Genomic DNA, 19,805 nt, shown 5'->3' on the forward strand with positions numbered 1-19,805 from the left:
TCGCCCAGGGTGGGCGTGGTGGTCCGTGTCCCAGTGGGGCGAAGAACTCCAACTCCAGGAAACAGAGTTGAAGTTTGTAGGTTGCAGACACTTGTGGCACATGCATATTGCCCGCCGAATTTTTAAAGCCTTTTTTTTTAAGCAATTTATGTTTATTCCTTAAGTATATGTTTAAGTTAGTGGTTGGTATGGCGCTAAATTATATATCGTCCAAATAATATATCTTGCATAGAAAATAGACCTTATTTTTCCTAAGGCTGAAATCTCATAAATGTTGCAGTTTGGAGGCGGCTTTAACTTTTCGAAGGACACAGCGCCCCCTGTCGCCTGCAGGCAGCGCGGCTCTGAACTTCGTGCTTTTGCTTTGCTTTTTTTTTAAAGATTTATTTATTTATTTATACAAGCACTGGGTACAGTCAGAAGTGCAGGAGGGGGAGAGAATTCACCAGAGCCAGAGCGGGGAGCAGAGCAGGCAGAAGGACCGAAGTACACTGCTGAGGGGAGCAGCGGGCGGCAGGAGAGGTCTGCGCGCCATGTGGGACCCTCCTCCAGTGTCCGGGGAGCAGCCGGGGATCGAACTGGCGCTGCAGAGGCTGCGGGCAGCTTCACAACCCAGTGTTCAACCGCTGAGCCAGCGGGGAGGCCTCGTGCTTTTGCTTTTCAAAGAAAGAAATACACACGTTAAAAGCAAAGTCAGAACTTTAGTTTTTCCTTCCCTCTGTGTGTGTGTGTGTGTGTGTGTGTGTGTACCAACAGACACTCTGCATATGTCATATCATTTTTTCTTTCCTCCTTGTAAAATGTAAATATTGATACCTAATTCAGGGTTAATGTGATATTGAAAGGATGCCTATCTTTGAATCTCCAAGTTCAGGCCAATGGTAAGATGACCAGAGAGAGGGAGGGAAGGGTAAGAGGTGGAAGGAGAAGGTAGAAGAACCCCGGGACATACAGGACTTGGCCTGGCATGCATAGGTAGAACATACTATTCTTGTTGTGCCCATGATCAGCAGACTCGGAGAGCATAGCCTCCAAGAACCCAAAGACAGCAGATGCAAACACAAAAGGGAGTTTATTACAGACTCGAGTCCAGGCTCACGGCACCTACCAACGCAGCGGCAGATATCGAGAGCCCCAACAAAGGAAGCAGGGTTTTTTTTATAGGGTTAAATCGTGCTGGCAGTTATTCATTGGCTACAACGATGCGTTCTTCAACTTTGCCCGGCTATAATTCTAAGCTAACTGGCTGGGCGGAGATGCAGCTCCAAGGCAAGTTCGCCCTCATTGGTGACCAGTTACACACAAACTGACAAAGCAATGGCTAAGAATACTTATGCCTTGTTCCACACTTCTGTGTGACATAAACTGGCTCACAGAATAGCTACCTTAGACTAAGTTATACCGAGAGCATAATCAGGTGAGGCAAAACAAATCAACTTGCAACAAATCAACTTGACAATTTTGCCTAAGGACGGACAAAAACAAGTTTGTCAGCCACAAAATGCCTAGCAACCTGTCTCTTGGATAAAATAAGTGAGTTTCTTTACAAATTACAACTTTTAAGTTCATTCTAGTTTACCCTTATCATCGATATAATTTTAGAGATTCTCCTTTATAGATTTGCCCATACTTTCTGATAACATCTAGAGTGAACTCCTAGTTCCTTAGGCCACCTCCTAAACTATCCCAAGTCCTATAAGAAGTTCTTCCTAATATCCCTTTACCAAGACACTCCATGACTCCCATGGTCTTCCCTTACTACAGCTTCCACAACCATGAGCAATATATTTCTCCTATTTATGAGCCACTAGATTATGGAGGGAACACTTACGTTTGAAAACTTATAATTACATTTACATTAGAAAACTTGTAATTACATTTACATTAGAAAACACTCTTGGGCCTCCCCAGTGGTGCAGCGGTTGAGCGCTGGGTTGTGAAGCTGCCCGCAGCCTCTGCAGCACTGGTTCGATCCCCGGCTGCTCCCGGCCACGGGTTGGGGGGCGGGAAGAGTCCCACATGGCGTGCAGACCTCTCCTGCAGCCCGCTGCTCCCCTCAGCAGTGTACTTCGGTCCTTCTGCCTGCTCTGCTCCCCGCTCTGGCTCTGGTGAATTCTCTCACCCTCCCGCGCTTCTGACTGTACCCAGTGCTTGTATAAATAAATAAATAAATCTTTAAAAAAGTAAATAAATAAACCAATGTTAAAAAAAAAAAAGAAAACATTCTTGGTCTCTTTTGTAATGTATGCAACTCTTTGTTTTAAAGATTAAATAATCCCTTTTCTAGCTTTACAACCTAGCTTTCTCAAGGACAGGGGTCCATATCTTCGAAATATAGTCATCAAAGAAGAGAGCACCCCTTCTGATTTCTGCTGGAGAATCAGAGTCTTACTTTGGTGGGCCGCCAACTGGCAAAACTGCCTCCTGTCACAGAGATATCAGAAGTTTATTTTTCCTTTGGATAAAACCAGTTAACTAATACAGATGGTCACCCCAATTACTGTGGGAATTTAGGCTAGAGTATGTGTGACAAGCAGTGCTGTCAAGTCCTTTTACCAGAACACTAGTTACTATTTATCTTGAGAACACCTATGAAATGGGTTGTATCTGCTTGACTGGATAAAATGGCTAGATCTCTGTCCTCACAATCTCTTTAGCAGATACTTGTGATTCTGGTTTATGTTTATTCAGTTATAAAACTGTTTCTCTTCTGTCTTTGTGGAGAGGTTTTCTGCAGTGGCAGGAGATAGTTTTTAATTGTTTCCCCAACAACAATCAGCAAACTGCAGCAGGTCAGCATCCATTCCTAAAGTCAAATCAGTTCCTCCAACCTTAGCCCTGGCTGCCAGTAATAATGAAGTCTTCCAGAAAAGGCCAGTGTTGCTTAGTGTTGTCTTGGAGAGCACACAAAGTAACTAAGAAATTCTTTAATTGGTTTGTCTTGCTACTGAAGACTAGTAGCCCTCCCCCTGACTGAGGGTCATTCCTACTTGAGGAGGGAGGTACAGACATGTGACCAGTGACACCCTTAAAAGTACTAGTTTGAGACTGAGAAAAGGGAACAAGAATTGGTAAGCTTCCTGCTTTTCTCCCTTCCTAATTTTCAAAGCAGCCTTCATTCCTGGGCTGACCCGCTCTGGGACTGCCAAGGGTAGTGCTGGACTAAGTGCAGGTTGCAGCTAAAGCGACCCAGAGAAAGCTGCATTGAGAAGCAGAAGAACTACTTGTTTTTTTCTTGTCTTTCCTGCTACAGACTGACTTTCTGCTACTGGGCAAATAAACTTACCAGCTTTTTGTTTCTCATCCATAAAATCTGGGGTTGGTGTAAATTATCTCTAAAATCACTTGTAGTTCTAACAATCTGTGATGTTACAAATAAATTAGATTTGGCAGAATTATTATAGGCCACCTGGTGTGTACTAAGAAGGTCATTGTGAAATGCTGTTAAGATAAAATAATAACTAGATATGTCTTTCTGTAGAATATTAGCTCGTATGTATTTCTGCTGTTTGAGTACTTCATCTAATTTACACATTTTAGATGATTACTGAGACTTGGATTTTCAAAGTACAATCATTAATTAGCTTCTTGAATGAGTTCTGGAAGGAAGACTAACCCATGATCCCATTACATAGGCTTATTTGTTCTCGTTCTATAAAGTTGTCTTACACTTCTCAGTTTGGTGTTATCTGTCAATTAAAAAAATAAGTTATAGTTGAACAGTTCATTTGATTCAACTAATCCCTGTTGCCTCAATTAATTCCAATAATGCACAGATGAACCATATATATATATATATGTTTATACTGCTATATTGCTATATTACCATTTAAATACAAAACAATAAAGACACATAAGAAGTTATTTTTTTTTTTTAGTCAGAGAGTATATAATGTTTTTATTTACCAATAAATGCATTTAACAAACACATATGCCAGACACTGAGCACAAAGGGTATGGCAACAACCAGTAGGCTTTACTGTCATAGAATTTAAGTGCTAGTGGGTTAAGAAGACAATAAACAAATTTACAAATTAACAGCTATAAGGGTGTTACTATTTTATCTGTCATTTTCTATTTCTTGTAGAAATATACACTCACATTTCATATATGGACATTGTATCCAGTGACCTTATTAAATTCACTTATTATTTCAAATTGTTTGCCAATAGATTCTTTTGGGGTTTGATGTACACAACTACATTATTCATGAATTACAGTGGAACTCTTCCTATTCCACGCCTTTTCTCTTTCTCCTTTATTACAATGACTAAAGCATCTAATACCACGTAATACAAGTAGTAAGCACATCTATGTTCTTGTTTCATTCTTCATGTCAGGAGGGAAACGTTCAATAATTTACCTTAAGTATAAAGAAAAAAAAAACAAAATTTTTTCAACAGATGCCCTTTATCAGGTCGAGGATGTTCCTTAATTTTCCAAGAATTTTTTTTTCATCATGATGGCCTGTTGTATTTTATCAAATGAATTTCCTGCAAAGTACCAAGATGATTATGATTTTCCTCCTTTTTTTCCTATTATTCTGGCAAATTCCATTGAGCGCCCCCCAGTTAACACCTACCCTTTCACTCTATAATAAACCTCACTTAGTCATAATTATCCTTTTTATATACCACCTGATTCAGTTTGCTAATTTTCTATTTTAGAATTTTACACCTATGTTCATAAAAGTTTGCTAAACCAGTCTTTTAAAGTGACATTTCTCCCCTTCTCATTGCAGAATGCTTTTGAAAACCAGAAATTATACCATCAGAAGTGTGCTCTTGAGTATTTACTTCGTAGTACATAGAATGGAGAATGGATTAATGTAGAAGGTGGATGGTAAAGGATTGGGAGGCTCCTGGAGTATTAAGGAGACCCTGAACTAGTTTGGAACAAGTGAAAATGGAAAAGAATAGACTTTTCATTATTGAGCTCTGGCTTAGATGAAAGTGTAGCATTGTGAAATTGAGAAGTTAGAACTTGATTTGAAGCTTGGCGAAGAGTAAAAACAGTGACTTGAGTTGGGGTGAAATCCTTATCTTCACCATAATTATCACCATCATTAATATCCATACAAAGGAATGACTGTAGTTTAAGAAATTGTAAATGCATAATAGTAACTTTATGTCTTTAACTTGCAAGTTTTCTTACCTCGCTTTGGAGTCCATTTAAACTATTGCTTCCATTCACAATCAGAAAAACAGTAGATAATCTTGTATTCCTTGAACACGTCAAAATGGGCTACAGACTTTTATCAATAGAACGCATTTCAATCAATACAGATTGCGCTGTTCCTTTTTTTTTTTTTTTGAAGATTTATTTATTTATGCACACAAGAACTGGAGTACAGGCCAGAGATGTGGGAGTTGAGAGGATTCCCCAGAGACAAGAGTGGGGAACAAAACAGGCGGATTGACTGAAAGTCACTGCTGAGGGGAGCAGCGGGCGAATCGGGAGAGAACTGCAACGCCATGTGGGTAGCTTCCTAGCCGGGGACTCGAACCCGTGCTACAGAGGCTGCGGATTAGCTTCATAAATTGCGTCTTAACCCCTTGCGCCATCAGGGAGGCCCCTCGCGCTGTTCCTTTTATAACCACCAAGTGGCGCCTGAGAGCCCATCTCGCACTCCTGCCCATCCCGGGAGCGCCGCGCATCCCGGGAGCGCGCACGATAGCGGGCCCGCGCAGAGTCAGGCCTCGCGGCCGCGCACGCCCATCAGCTCCGCTGACGCAGCCGCTGGTGGGCCCGGAACCCGATGCTCCGGACCCATGTGGAAGCTCGTCCCCACCGCGGGCCCGGCCCCAGGTAAGGGCTGGCGGGAGGTGGCTGGAGACCGTATATTCGGGAGCAACTGCCGCGGTCCGAGGGTCTGCGGGGCGATGCTTCCGGTCCGGTCTCGTCCCTCTCCTCTCCTTCCGGTGCCGCCTTCCTTCCCGGCCCGCGAGGCGGTGGGACCCGGGTGGGAAGCCGAGGATCTAGAGCGTGGGCACCGCGTGGGCTTCCGGCGCGTGCGCGCGGCGCCTCCTGGGCGTGGGCGGTCGGGTCGCTGTGACGCTGGGTGCCTTCCCCAGTGGTCGGCCCGCTTGGGACCCTGCGCGGGCGAGACCGGACCGAACTGGGCGTGGCGGCCTGCCCAGCAGAGCCGTGGCCCACCCCTAGTTGTGATACCCGGGGTCTTAAACTTGTGGAAACTTAGTATCAGGCATCGCGGGCTAGCCCGCACGGCGGCAGCAGATGGCTGTCTCCAGACGCCGCCTGTTTGTGTGAACAGCCACAGAGATGACTTGGATAAATGGCAACCACGAGAAATGATTTCACTGCGTTTATCCACTTTGGGCTCAGAACACCCCCCACCACCTCACCCCCATAGTAGCATTTTTGTTTTGTTTTCTGCATTTCCGGCGGTGGAACGTGGTTATCTCCTTTTAATTGGCCGCCCAGTGTTGTCAGTCCCTGTTGGTAGAAGGCCGTAGCCTATGACTGAGGCGTGCCCTGCAGGAAGTTTACTTTATCGTGGGGCATAAAAGATCTATCTAGAGGCAAAATTGACCGTGTGAGAGGATGGAGAAGGCTAAACGAATGGTAGGGGAAATGGGTGCTATAGAGACTCAAAGATCAGAGCATCTCTGTGGACCCGGAGCAGTGCAGAGGTAGAGCAAACTAGCCAAGGAGGATTCTGTTGCTTTGGAAGATCAGTTTGAGCCAGTGACTGTCTGACTTATCGTAGAGTGATCGCAGAAAAAAGATGCTTCAGGGGCCTCCCCGGTGGCCCAAGGGGTTAAGATGCAACCTGTGAAGCTATCCGCAGCCTCTGCAGCATGAGTTCCATCCCAGGTCAGGGAGTAACCCATATGGTGCAGCAGACCTCTCCTGTCTCGCCTGCTGTCCCCTCAGCAGTGTATTTCGGTCAATCTGCCTGTTCTGTTCCCCACTCTGTCTCTGGTGAATCCTCTCACACACACACACCCCACCTCCGGCCTGTACCCCAGCTCTTGTATGCATAAATAAATCTTAAAAAAAAAAAAAAGAAATTTCTAGCATCAATGGCTGGCATTCTTAACTTTGGGGAGAGATACTGAATCAGAATCAAATGGAAACCATGGGCCAATTCCTCTTAAAAACAAACAAAAACCAGAAACATTTTTCCTAACAGTCTACTCTAAGAATCTCTGATATGTTAAAATATAACCCAAACCTGGTTAAGGCTTACCCGACTCTTTCCTGCTTGTATGGATTTTCTTTTCTAATCACTCTGTTATAGGACAGCCCCGATATTGAACGGGTTGCCTGGCTGTGGGTCCTCACCCGCGCGCTTAAAAGGGACATCCTTTTCCCCCTAACAACTCCACCATTCCTGTAATGGAATCATGTCTCCAATCTATGTGCTATTCCAACAATATATGATTTCCAATATTCTTTAAAAAATAGCCCTTACCCATTGATGTGAAATGCTACCTTTGATTGAAAATATACATTAGAATTTGTTCTGCACTTTTCCTGAATTGATCTATCTTTTTTATTCCTGACCCAATACCATACTTTTTAATAACCTGTAGTTTTATGTCATTTTACCATCTGGTACAGGAAGTACCCATAATATTCAAATTTCTCTTGACAGTTTTTTTAACATTCATATTTCTGATGCATTTTTAAAATTCATTGACTAAGTTCCAAATAGACTAATGTGATTTTGTTTGGTAAGGCATTAAAATGATAATTGGGGTGATCATTGACTCTTTTCAATATTCTTTTCACTTTAGAAAAACATAATATTTTACCTCTCATTAGATAATCTTATGTGTTCTCCAGTGAGGCTTATTAGAAAAAAAAGTTAAATTTATAAAAATCCATTATTAACATTTAAATAGTTAAATAAAAAGATTTTCTCTAAATGTTCGTCATACCTTTATCATATATACATTTATATCCATGTGTGTATCAATTTGCTGTTTTTTCTTTTTTAAATTCTCTTAGAGCCGTACAGACTTTTGACTGGTGTTGATTACTTAGTTGGAAGAAAAAACTGTAACATTCTAATTGAAGATGATAAGTCAATCAGTAGAGATCATGCTGTGTTAACTGCAAATTTTTCGGTCAACAACCTGGTAGGTTGCAGATTTTATTTCACTAGATTATAGTCAGGTGTTTGAAATAAAAAAGATTATTTTAGGGATATCTAAGTGGGTTCATAGGACTTTCCAGTTCTTAAGTCTGGTTTTTTAAAATGTTAATAAGATTAAATACTTATTTTGGTAGCAATGGCTTTGTTTATGTTGAAATTTTAAATTTCTTCTTCATTTTTTTAACGTTTTAGTGATTTACCAGCTCATAGGAATTATAACATATTTGTATTTATTCACTTGAACACTTACTGCTTACTATGTGTCAACCTCAGTATTAAACCTGGCAATAGACCAGTAAATAGACCATTATGACTCCTGCACTAAAGAGCTTTATATAGCCTTGTGAACAGAAGTATTTCCCTTATAACATAGGTTGTCACAATGGGAATTGATTTGTTTTACCAGGGAATACAGCTGTTGTTTGGTTGGCTGTGCACAGCTCCTCTAAAATGCTTTTGAATTTATTTTGTTCATTTGTTAATTTTAATCAGAATCATTGATGATAAAAGTAATACAAATGTATACAAATAACTGTACTCAGAATGGTGCCAGTGGTAATAAGAAAAGTCATTATTTTGAACAAAGACTGCATATCAGCAAATGCTGGATCTGTTAAGTGATACTTAGGTTTTATTTACACATTCTTAAAGGTATAGAAAAACAGTGCTGAAATTCCTAAAGAAAAATTAAAATTGTCAGCCGCTCCAGTCTTTCTAATTAAATCAGTTTTTATTATGTGATCGTGATGTTAAAAAAAAAAGCTTCCTAACAAAGTTATCAATTATGCACGATATAGGCTGTACAAATATTAATTATCTGCTATGTGAAATTGAGGGGCAGAAAACCTCCACTGACTTACAAAAATAAAGAAAATGTATTTTCTAAGGGGAATGATCCTGAAATTTAGACATTTTCCATTAATTGTTAATTGAGTGATTATTCTTTTCAGGCAACCAGAACAATTGACTCCATGACTTATTGTGCTGGGAAGTTAACCACTTATTTATTGCCTAATCAAAAAGTTAGCAACATGTGCTTCTGAAACCTTTTCCATTAGGAAATGTATTTACTGTGTTATAAAATACTTTTATTATTTTTTTTCCAGAGTCAATCAGATGAAATTCCTGTGTTAACAATAAAAGATAATTCCAAGTATGGTACCTTTGTTAATGAGGAAAAAATGCAGAATGGCCTTACACGCACTTTAAAGACAGGGGATAGAGTTACTTTTGGAGTGTTTGAAAGTAAATTCAGGTAAGAATTGAATTGATGTTAAAAGTAAACAACTTTACTTTTGAACTAATCAAATTCTAAAAGGCAAGGATATTAATGAATAATGAAGACCATCTAATTCCTCTGCTACTTAGTCCTGAGAACCTTGACAGGAGCTACATTTGTTTGATTCTAACTAGGTGAAAGTAATGTTAACCTTGATCATCGTTTTTTCTTGATTGCAATTCAAGACTTAGGAAATGATCATTTCATCAGTCAGGAAGTTTTATAATACATACATATTAAAGTTAATACTTGGTATTAACTTTTCTGCTGTTGGTCTGTTGATTTCCTCAGATGTGACCTGTATATTCAAAATTGCTGGACACCAGCAGGAAAGGTGATGCAGTTTGGGCAAAAAAAAGAAGCTACAGAACAGATGTGGTCATGAAAATGCCATAAATGGGGTGGCAGTGGGGATGCATTTTAATAAACTAAATAAATGTTACAGTATTTTAAAGTAACACCATGTGACATGAGTTTCAAGTTTAAAGTACTCTAAGTTGCTAAATCCATAACTATGGTGACATAACTTTATGTGCCTTATTCTCATTTACAGAGTAGAGTATGAGCCTTTGGTCACGTGTTCTTCTTGTTTAGATGTCTCTGGGAAAACTGCCTTAAGTCAAGCTGTATTACAGCTTGGAGGACTTAATGTAAATAATTGGACAGAAGAATGTACGCACCTTGTCATGGTATCAGTTAAAGTTACCATTAAAGTAGGTAATGCCTTGTTACATTGAAATAAGTTCTGGATATTTAAGCTTATTTACCCATTAAAGTAATTTACTTTAAAACTATCAGAACTGCTAATTGTAGATATATGCGTGTGTATATATCTATGTGTATGTGTGTGTATGTGCCACATACACGTATATATGCCAAACCCATACCTTTGTAAACCATTCAGATTAAAATGGCTTTTCACATAACCTGCCAAAGCACATAAAATTGTATTTTTGTATTTTTGTTGTAGCATTTAAAAAAAAAAATTAAATTTCTGTACTTGGAATATTTCTTAGAATTATATTGAGTCTTCTTGGTTTTCATTTTCACTGCCAATGCTAGTGTTTTCTGTTCTCAAGCTTTGTCACTCTGTCTTTTTTGAGGCTTGTAGATTTTTAATTCACTTTTCCTTGAAGGCCTTCCATATATGTTCTTATTTTGAACTTTTACCCAACCTCATATAGTTCCTTCTTTTTTTAAATTTTAATTTTTTTAAGACAGTTTATTTTTATTTTTATTTTTTTTAAACATTTATTTATTTATTTATACAAGCACTGGATACAGTCAGAAGCACGGGAGGGTGAGAGAATTCACCAGAGCCAGAGCGGGGAGCAGAGCAGGAAGAAGGACTGAAGTACACTGCTGGAGGGAGCAAAGGGCAGCAGGAGAGGTCTGCGCACCATGTGGGAACCTCCTCCGGTGGCCGGGGAGCAGCTGGTGATTGAACCAGTGCTACAGAGGCTACGGGCAGCTTCGCAACCCAGCGCTCAACCGCTGCGCCACCGGGGAGGCCCCTCATATAGTTACTTCTTTATTTACTTTCTTGAATGAACTTTATTCCATAGTTGAAATATGTTCAAAAGGCAATTAGGCAGAAAAGATCTTGTCTCTCTCGCTTATGGCTTCACATTTGTCTTTTATGAACCACATGTTATGTTTCCTCAATTCTAAGATACATGTTTTAACATTTTTGGAGTACATTCTTCAACTGACTCGTGTTTTATTTTATGTTGTTCTATTCTACCCCACCTCAAGCAGTTTTCAATTTAATATTATAATCAGTGACTTCTTATAATTGATCATATAAGGATCTGTATACTAAAACTAAGCAGAAACCAAATATTAACTTTATTTTTATAGATTGTGACTTCTTTGTAAATGTAGAGAGATCAGTCAGATGGAAAAAAAACCACAGTAAAACAGCCTTTTTATAATCCATAACTTAAAACTTTTAAAAAGAAAATTACATTTAAATATATATATTCACCTATATTTTCCTCTTTTTAGACTATATGTGCACTCATTTGCGGACGTCCAATAGTTAAGCCGGAATATTTTACTGAATATGTTAAAGCAATTCAGTCCAAGAAACAGGCTCCACAAATTGAAAGGTATATCGTGTATTTTCAATGTAATATGATATGTAACAATATATGATAGCACTGATTTTATTTAGGTTAATTTCCTCTTTAGTGACTATTTCAGGATAGTCATTAAGTTATACTTCAGTTTAATGAAGTTTTTTGTTGTGGTATAGTTCAGGATATTATAGTTTAGTTTAATGAAGTTTTTTGTTGTAGTTGAAAGGTTCTCCATATTTTTTGTTTGTTTGTTTCTTATCTGTGAAATGAATGTTACACGATGCGCCAGCATTTAAAGAAAAAAAATGAAAGACAGTGGTACAGAGGTACAGTACAAAGTACACTTGCCTATGGGGCTCCTGGAATTGTGTGATGCAGCAACCACATTCCAGAGCCAAATAGTTCCAGGCCATATTTTAACAGCACTGTGGCCTTGAGCATGGAGCTCATGGCTTCTAAGTGTTGCTTACCTCCTTTGGGAAAGTGAGACTAATATTTTTCCTACTGATTCTTTAAGTATTCAATGCAGGTATTAGTTATTTTAAGTAATAATCTATCCAAATTTTGAGTACATTGTCTAGCATCGTAGTAGAATTTTATAAAGAAGTGTTGCTAATTGCAGCAGTATCTAGAAAGATTCATAATTATCTACTGTATGTTGAGGAGGAATACACCTGGACTTTTTTTTATTACCTTATAAGCTGTGTTGCCCAATGTAGGGTGTTGTAGGGCCTGTATTATATATTTGATGTTTGTCTGCTTTTAAAAGTAAATGAAAATCAAATCAGTAGCTGACTGGATAATTCAAACCAAGTCGTGCTAAAAGTCAGTGCTAAATTTAACACTAAAATCAATGAAATATCAAGCCATAAAAAGATATGGAAGTAACTTAAAGGCATAGTAAGTGAAAGAAGCCATTCTTAAAAGCTACATACTGTATTATTCCAACTATATGACATTCTAGAGAAGGTATCCACAAAATAACTAGCTGGGAGCTTTATTGCAGTTGCATTTAGTCTATAGATCAAATTGGGAAGAACTGACATCCTGATGATATTGAATCTTCTTATCCATAGACATTAGTAATATTTCATAAGGTGGTAGATATGCTGAAAGGTTGGTCAGTTAAAGAATAGCTATAGTAAGAGATCTGATAATAGAGAAAGTTGACACTATGGATTAATGAATTAGCTCTTGATTTCATTTCTCTGTTAATTTCCCCATTTCTGTCGATGATGGTTATGTTTTTATAGCAGTATGTTAATGAGCTGGAAGATTGTTTTTCAATCTCACATTAGATATTTTATTTAGACTGACAAAATTAAGTAATTTAAAATATTTTGAGCTCCTTCAAAGAGACTTATAACAAATACTTGAAGTAGTAAGTTATAGAATTGGAACATTAGTTCCCAGGGACACACAAGGTGCCATCTCTTCTTTAGGAACAATTCTCTCAACCTTTTGTAAGTAATTGATTCATACAGAATTGTATCTTGTTATGAGTATCTATCTGTGGAATATATATTAGAAAATAAAGAAAAGTTCTGCTGTTCTGTGTGTCACCCATTATCATATTTCTAGAAAAAAGAATTTAGGTTTTTTTTTTAATAATTTGTTACAGATCAAACTCTTTCAAAACATTCAGTGACATTGAGAATTATGCCTTTCTTGTGTCTACATAGCAGTGCCATTTACAAGTTTAATTGTGTAGCTACAAAGTAGCATATAATTAGAAAATTTTAAATATTTTTTACAGTTTTTACCCAGCTATTGATGAACCAACTATTGGAAGTAAAAATATTGATCTGTCAAAACGAAAGGAAAGAAGACAAATCTTTAAAGGAAAAACATTTATATTTCTAAATGTCAAACAGGTAATATTATAAACTAAATTGTGCTAAAGAAAACATCACAATGTAGGATAAATTATTACTGTCATCAGTGGTTATTAATGAACTTCCTTTTGAGATTTTGTGTAGAAGTGTGAAGTACAGTAAACTACCCAGGCATCAGAACCTGCCTGTTGTTCATGATATGTGATTCTATTTCATAATATCTATTAGTTAAGCTTATATAAACATGTAAGTGGTGGGTGATGGGGAGAGAAAACTTCTGTTTAAATTCTGTGCTGTTCAGTTAGTAAACAGCTGTTGAATGTCTTCTGTATTCCAAAATGAGGGTTTTAGTAGTTTATGTTGTACATAGAAAAATCAGGAGAGTAAACCTCGTTACAGAACTATGTGGTAATCATGCCAGGACTGCAGCAGTACCTGGCAAATTACAGATCTGCTGAATGGAAGTCTAGGTTGTCCTGTCAAGAACTAGAACCAGTTCTATGTTATTTCTACTTTTATTTTACTTCACAAGTCAAATTCTTAAAATTATATAATGTATTCAATAAATTAATTTTGGCAGTTTCATTCCTTTTTTTTCTCTCGAAGCATAAAAAACTAAGTTCAGCCATTATTTTTGGAGGAGGAAATGCTAGATTGATAACAGAAGAAAATGAAGAAGAAGATAGTTTCTTTTCAACTCCTGGAACTTGTGTTGTTGATGTAGGAGTAACAAACTCACAAACCTTACTTCTTGACCCTCAGAAAAAGTGGATTCATTCAATTATGGATATGCTCCAAAGGTAGAGAATTATTCATTCATAATAAATGCAAGTAGATAATTTTATATGTAATTTTAAGGTTTTCTTTAAAAGAAAGAAATGTAGCAGTTGAGAAAGTTAAAAACTCAAATGAAATTGCCTGAAACAATTAAAATGGCAATAAAAATTTGTGCACCTCTTATACATGCTGTTAAGGATAATGAGGGGGGATGTCAGATAGCTTAGTGTTTATGGTGCAGGAGAGTGAAAACTAAATTAATATTTTTTTCTTAGACTCTTCATTGGTATTAATAATCTTAGCAGTGTTGAAGCCGAGAAGTATTGTAAAAATAGCCAGGCTTGGCAGTCTTTTGACTAAAATCTGTTCACCCAGCAAATAGTAGGTAGGACATACAATATTTATCTGCCTGAAAAGTTCATAGATGTACATTTTCTTACCTTAGCAACTCCATAATTCATACCATGCCCACCACCAAATAAATGTTCATTCTCCATCCACCACCAAATAATTGACCTCCTCTGGTCACTCATTCTGTTTTCAGAATCTAAGGGTTTGCTTTTGTTTTATTTGTATGCTTTTTGTTTTTTCTTTATATTCCACATGAGGGAAATGTATGTTATTTTTGTTTCTCCTTCTCAAGACAACATGGTCTCAATGGCAAAATTTCATCTTTTTTATGGAAAACCCTTTATTATACTAAATGTTAATTACCTTTTCTTTCATTGTCAATGCTTTTACCATTTAAGAAAACATTTTCTATTTATAGATCAAAAAGATAGGCACAATATTTCTTTACTATTATTTTGATGTTTTGTTTTTCATTTCATGTCTGGGATTCTCTTGTATACCAAAGTTCTGTACATGCATAGGAATGGCTTTGACTTCTGTTTCACTTGTTAATATGTTTATCCCTTTCTACATTTACTACATTGCCTTAATTCAACAGTGTTCAATGGAAGTAGTGTTAGTAGCTATTTTATCTCACTGTTGACTTTAAAAGGAATGCTTCCAATATTTCCTCATTTAGTATGATGTAGTTTTTGTATGACATTGTTATTGAATTTTTTAAAATGTTTTTATTTTATATAACCAATCTATAGCCAGTTTACATAGTATATTAAATTTAAGGTTTAAACAAGTTAGTAGGGTAATAGCAATTTTGAGTCGCCTGAAATATAAGTATTAATTATAATACTTTTAAAAATAATTTTTAGTATAAATCATTATAATTATAAATGTATAGTTGAACTGTTTATTTCAACCCAGTACATGCAATGAAACAAATGTTAAGCATTCAAAAAATGCCTTTTGAATTACTACAACCACTTTAAAGAGTTCTACAATAAATATTAAAAGGAGTTTTATGACACTTTCTTAAATCTGAAAGTGTAGTTTCTCTATAGCATTATTCAATTGTCTTTGTTTCATAAACCAGTCATTCACATTACAGAATAACAGAAGATAACTTCATCAGAAGATTTCCTAATATTTGTAAATTGGTAAAATGGTTTGATTTAACAAACTTAAAATTATAATAGCTATAGCTTATATATAGTTCTTATGCTTTTCTTCCTCCTTCCCACGCTCCTCTCTTTTCTCTATTGTTTTATCTTAGTAATCATAGATTTGCCTATACAGGTTATTTTATTGCTTCATCTGGCTGTTATATTTTCTTCTTATCTGAAAATGATAGAATTTTAGAATTGGATCTATATCTTTTACTCTGGATCTTTATTTTACAAAGTGAGATGATTGAGTTACTAAAATGTAGTGGATTTTCCCAATTAACATTGCCCCAATGAGTACCCTTGTACTCTATGTATTTAAAAGTCTCTCCATACTAAAACTGTAATATCTTCTTAGGGAAAAAAAGATAAATTCCTTTTGACAGCACCTTAAAAAAGTTAGTTTTCCTCTCTTGTCATACTAAACTATTTCTTTCTAATAGGCAGGGTCTTAGACCTATTCCTGAAGCAGAAATTGGATTGGCAGTTATTTTCATGACAACAAAGAATTACTGTGATCCTCAGGCCCTTGCCAGTACAGGTAATGAAAACATTAATTCTTTAGCAGCTTCATTGTGTAAGTTGAAAATAAAGTATATGCACCTTACTCTATACTTCTAGGGATGACTCCTTTCACCATCTTTTAACAAACTCAGCTATTTATTCATTTAATAAATATTTGTGAATCTCACTACTGAGCGCTATTCTAAGATCTAAAGACACATTGATGGATAGGGTAAACAAGAGATCTATTATTATGAAGTTTATGTTTTTAAGGTCAGGGTTCAGACAACAGGCAAACAAGGACATCTGATCAGTTCAGTCAGGGCTAAATACAAAGCGTAAACAAAAACAAGGTGATGTGATAGTCACTGGGAACTGGCTATTTTAGGTAAATGGTAAAGTACGGACTCATGCATTTGAGCCTTATGCATCCTAAGTGACTAGAATGTTAGCCATGGATTATCTGGATAGCAGGGAATTCCAGGAAGAAAACACTGATCACAATGTGAGTAGAATGAATTCTAGATTCAAAATGAAAGTGGAGAGAGGAGTAGAAAGCTGTTGTGGAGGTCCAGGTGAGAAAGAGCCTGGTGCCTTGGTCCGGATGATATTAGTGAATATGCAGAAAAGAGAACAGATTTCAGGATATAATTTGAAACTAGATCTAGCAGAACATTTTTTTGTGGAGGATCAAGAAGTAATTCCTACTTTTTTGGGCGGATGAGGATGCATATTATAATCATCATCAAAATTTAGTCTCTAGGGCCTCCCCGGTGGCGCAGCGGTTGAGCGCTGGGTTGCGAAGCTGCCCGCGGCCTCTGCAGTGCCGGTTCGATCCCCTGCTGCTCCCCGGCCACCGGAGGAGGGTCCCACATGGCACGCAGACCTCTCCTGCCACCCACTGCTCCCCTCGGCAGTGTACGTCTGTCCTTCTGCCTGCTCTGCTCCCTGCTCTGGCTCTGGTGAATTCTCTCACCCTCCCGCGCTTCTGACTGTACCCAGTGCTTGTATAAATAAATTAAAAAATCTTTAAAAAAAAAAAAAGGGGGGCCTCCCCAGTGGCACAGCGGTTGAGCGCTGGGTTGCGAAGCTGCCCACGGCCTCTGTGGCGCCGGTTCGATCCCCGGCTGCTCCCCGGCCACTGGAGGAGGGTCCCGCATGGCGCGCAGACCTCTCCTGCCGCCCGCTGCTCCCCTCAGCAGTGTACTTCGGTCCTTCTGCCTGCTCTGCTCCCTGCTCTGGCTCTGGTGAATTCTCTCACCTTCCCGCACTTCTGACTGTACCCAGTGCATGTATAAACAAACAAACAAACAAATAAATAAATAAACAAGCCTCTATAAAAAAAAAAAAAGATAAAATTAAAAAAAAAAATTTAGTCTCTAAAATAATCCAGTTTAATTAGATGGGTGATATTTGCGTTTTATAGATTGTGAGAACTGGGGTACAGAAAGGTTAAGAAATTAGACAAAAATCACATAGCAAGTATTGTGATTCAGAATGACTTTTAAGTTAGGACATACTACATTGCTGATGGTATATATGTAAGGTTTTGAGAAATGATGAGGGTGTGAGAAATGATGAGAGATAATAGATATCTGATATGCTTTGTCAGACTTGTGTTTATTATTTGATAAGATGATTTATTCACTAGTTATATATACTTTCCTCCACTGAGTACACTATGGCGGAGGACTCCGGGTGCTTTGATGGTAGAAAAACTATGATGACCACAACTGAGCAGAGAAATCTTATATTGTGAAAAAATAAACATGGTTGTTTAAAAAAAAAAACTAAAAAATAAAACTCTCCAAGTCAGAATTGTTTTCTATACCCCTATACCTTTTATTATTTATTTTCTTGCATTTCAGTTAGACTTTCTTCTTACTTTGAAATATAATTAATTGTTTCCATGCCTCTTTCAGCCACTAGATTGATTATAGGCTGTTACTAAGTTTTGAATACCCTGATATCAGGGAAATTACAGATTATTTCATGTCTTTATATTAAAAGGTAAGAGATCTCAAGGAGAAAAGCCAAATCTCCACAAACAATTTATGGCCAAGCCAATCCTAAAATTTGAGTTTTCTGACCACTAAACCAGTTAGTATCTTTTTTGTTTTATTATTTCATGTAGAAACAGGTCATAAGGATGGAGTTATAATTAGTAGTAGCATTTTTGGCATTCACAGGTAGTTATATGGATTCCAAGTCATACATATCTAACTGTCCGCACAATTTGGGGTAACAGAGTGAATGCATATTTCCTACTGTCCCTTTTCCCCTTTTCTTTCCTCTTTCTCCATATTCATTTATTTATTTCAACAAGTATTTATTAAGCTTTTGTTTAAACATTTGGAATAAAGAAATGAGCGGGTCAGACTAAATCCCTGCCCTCATGGTTTTTTTTAGTTAGAAAGTTGTAAATAATCTTATTGTTGACAAACTATAGTTGTTCTGGGTCATTAGATTCTATATGCATTTATAATTATTTTTCCTATAAGTTTGTGCAAGCTAAAATAAATTGTATCAATAGATATACATGTTTTTAAGGAAATGCCAGTGAGCTTTTAAGGAGGTTGTTAAAGAGAATGACAGAAAACATTTAAGTGCCTGAATTTGGAATCAGTAATAAACATTCTTAAGCATGTGCTGTTCATGAGGTCCTAACAGTGATTATTTAGCCTAGCTACTCAATAAATGTCAGCTTTTAAAAATTTTCAGTTAACAATTTAAATTCATTAGCTTATTTATATCCACCATATACCAAACATTGCTCTAGTGTCCAGATACAGCAATGAACAAGACCTTTTATCTCTATACTCAAGGAGATTCCAAGTCTCCTAAGGAAAGTAACAAGTAAACAAGTACGGTGCAAAGTGATGATAATAACAGCTAACATTTGCATAGTGCTTACTATGTTCTAAGCATTTTTCTTAGTGCTATTTATATATCAGTTCATTTTGTTCTCAGAACAACTTGTGAGGAAAGTATTATAATTATTCTCATTCTACAGATGAGAAAACTAAAGCATAGAAAAGTTAAATTACTTAACAAAGATCACACAGCTGGTGATATGGGTGCTGAAAGTTAATAGAGCGATGTAAAGGGTAGTACAGAAGCTAAGATGAAGGGCACTTAGTGCAGTGTGGAAGGTTCAAGAAAACTATGTCAGAAGAGCGGCACCTAAATTAAGCTGCTATTCTAATAAATAAGATGATGAAACAATCAATGTGGTTTTCTGGAGTAGCCCAAAAATTTATGTCTGAAATGATTTTTGTATATGTCTTCTTTTAGTATATTCTTTAGAAAAATGAAACTCACATTGATTTTTATTGATGTAGACAGGACAATAGATATACTTTGTGTAGGGAAGAAATGTAATTTTTTGGTCTGCTGATTTAAAGTATAATTTGAGTTAGAATTTAAGCTCATTTTAATTTTGTTTCTTTGTTTTATTCAATGGGTTACCATGAAAGATTTGCTATAACTCAAAATGATTTAATTTATATAAGCATCTTTTCATTTGTGTGATTTCAGAATTGAAGACAACTCCAGGGCCAAGCATTTCCCAAGACTTTTCAGTCAATGAGAAATTAATGCCAAGTGACCCAATGAATATTAAAACATATATAGCTGACACAGAATCAGAGCAAGCAGATACATGGTAAACAAACTATTGTTCATTTGGTACAAGCA

The 19,805-nt window shown here is 37.1% G+C and overlaps 1 protein-coding gene across 2 annotated transcripts in view; it reads left to right on the forward strand.

Moving 5' to 3' along the window:
* Positions 1–5,688: 5,688 nt before the first annotated feature.
* NBN (nibrin) overlaps positions 5,689–19,805 on the forward strand; it is a 31,025-nt gene continuing 16,908 nt past the window's right edge. Inside the window, exons 1-9 of one of the 2 annotated variants that reach the window (XM_037504324.2) lie at positions 5,689–5,808; positions 7,978–8,108; positions 9,232–9,380; positions 9,958–10,117; positions 11,412–11,515; positions 13,242–13,359; positions 13,927–14,120; positions 16,049–16,146; positions 19,647–19,773. In XM_037504324.2, the coding sequence (XP_037360221.1) occupies positions 5,772–5,808; positions 7,978–8,108; positions 9,232–9,380; positions 9,958–10,117; positions 11,412–11,515; positions 13,242–13,359; positions 13,927–14,120; positions 16,049–16,146; positions 19,647–19,773 (1,118 nt within the window). In that variant the 5' untranslated portion in view covers positions 5,689–5,771. Of the gene's footprint in view, positions 5,809–6,144; positions 6,838–7,977; positions 8,109–9,231; positions 9,381–9,957; positions 10,118–11,411; positions 11,516–13,241; positions 13,360–13,926; positions 14,121–16,048; positions 16,147–19,646; positions 19,774–19,805 lie in introns of those variants that run through there. The other variant, XM_054692117.1, reaches the window with a different exon arrangement.

Source organism: Talpa occidentalis, unplaced genomic scaffold (genome assembly GCF_014898055.3).
Source record: "Talpa occidentalis isolate TD23 unplaced genomic scaffold, MPIMG_talOcc4v2.1, whole genome shotgun sequence".
Classification (NCBI taxonomy): Eukaryota; Metazoa; Chordata; class Mammalia; order Eulipotyphla; family Talpidae; genus Talpa; species Talpa occidentalis.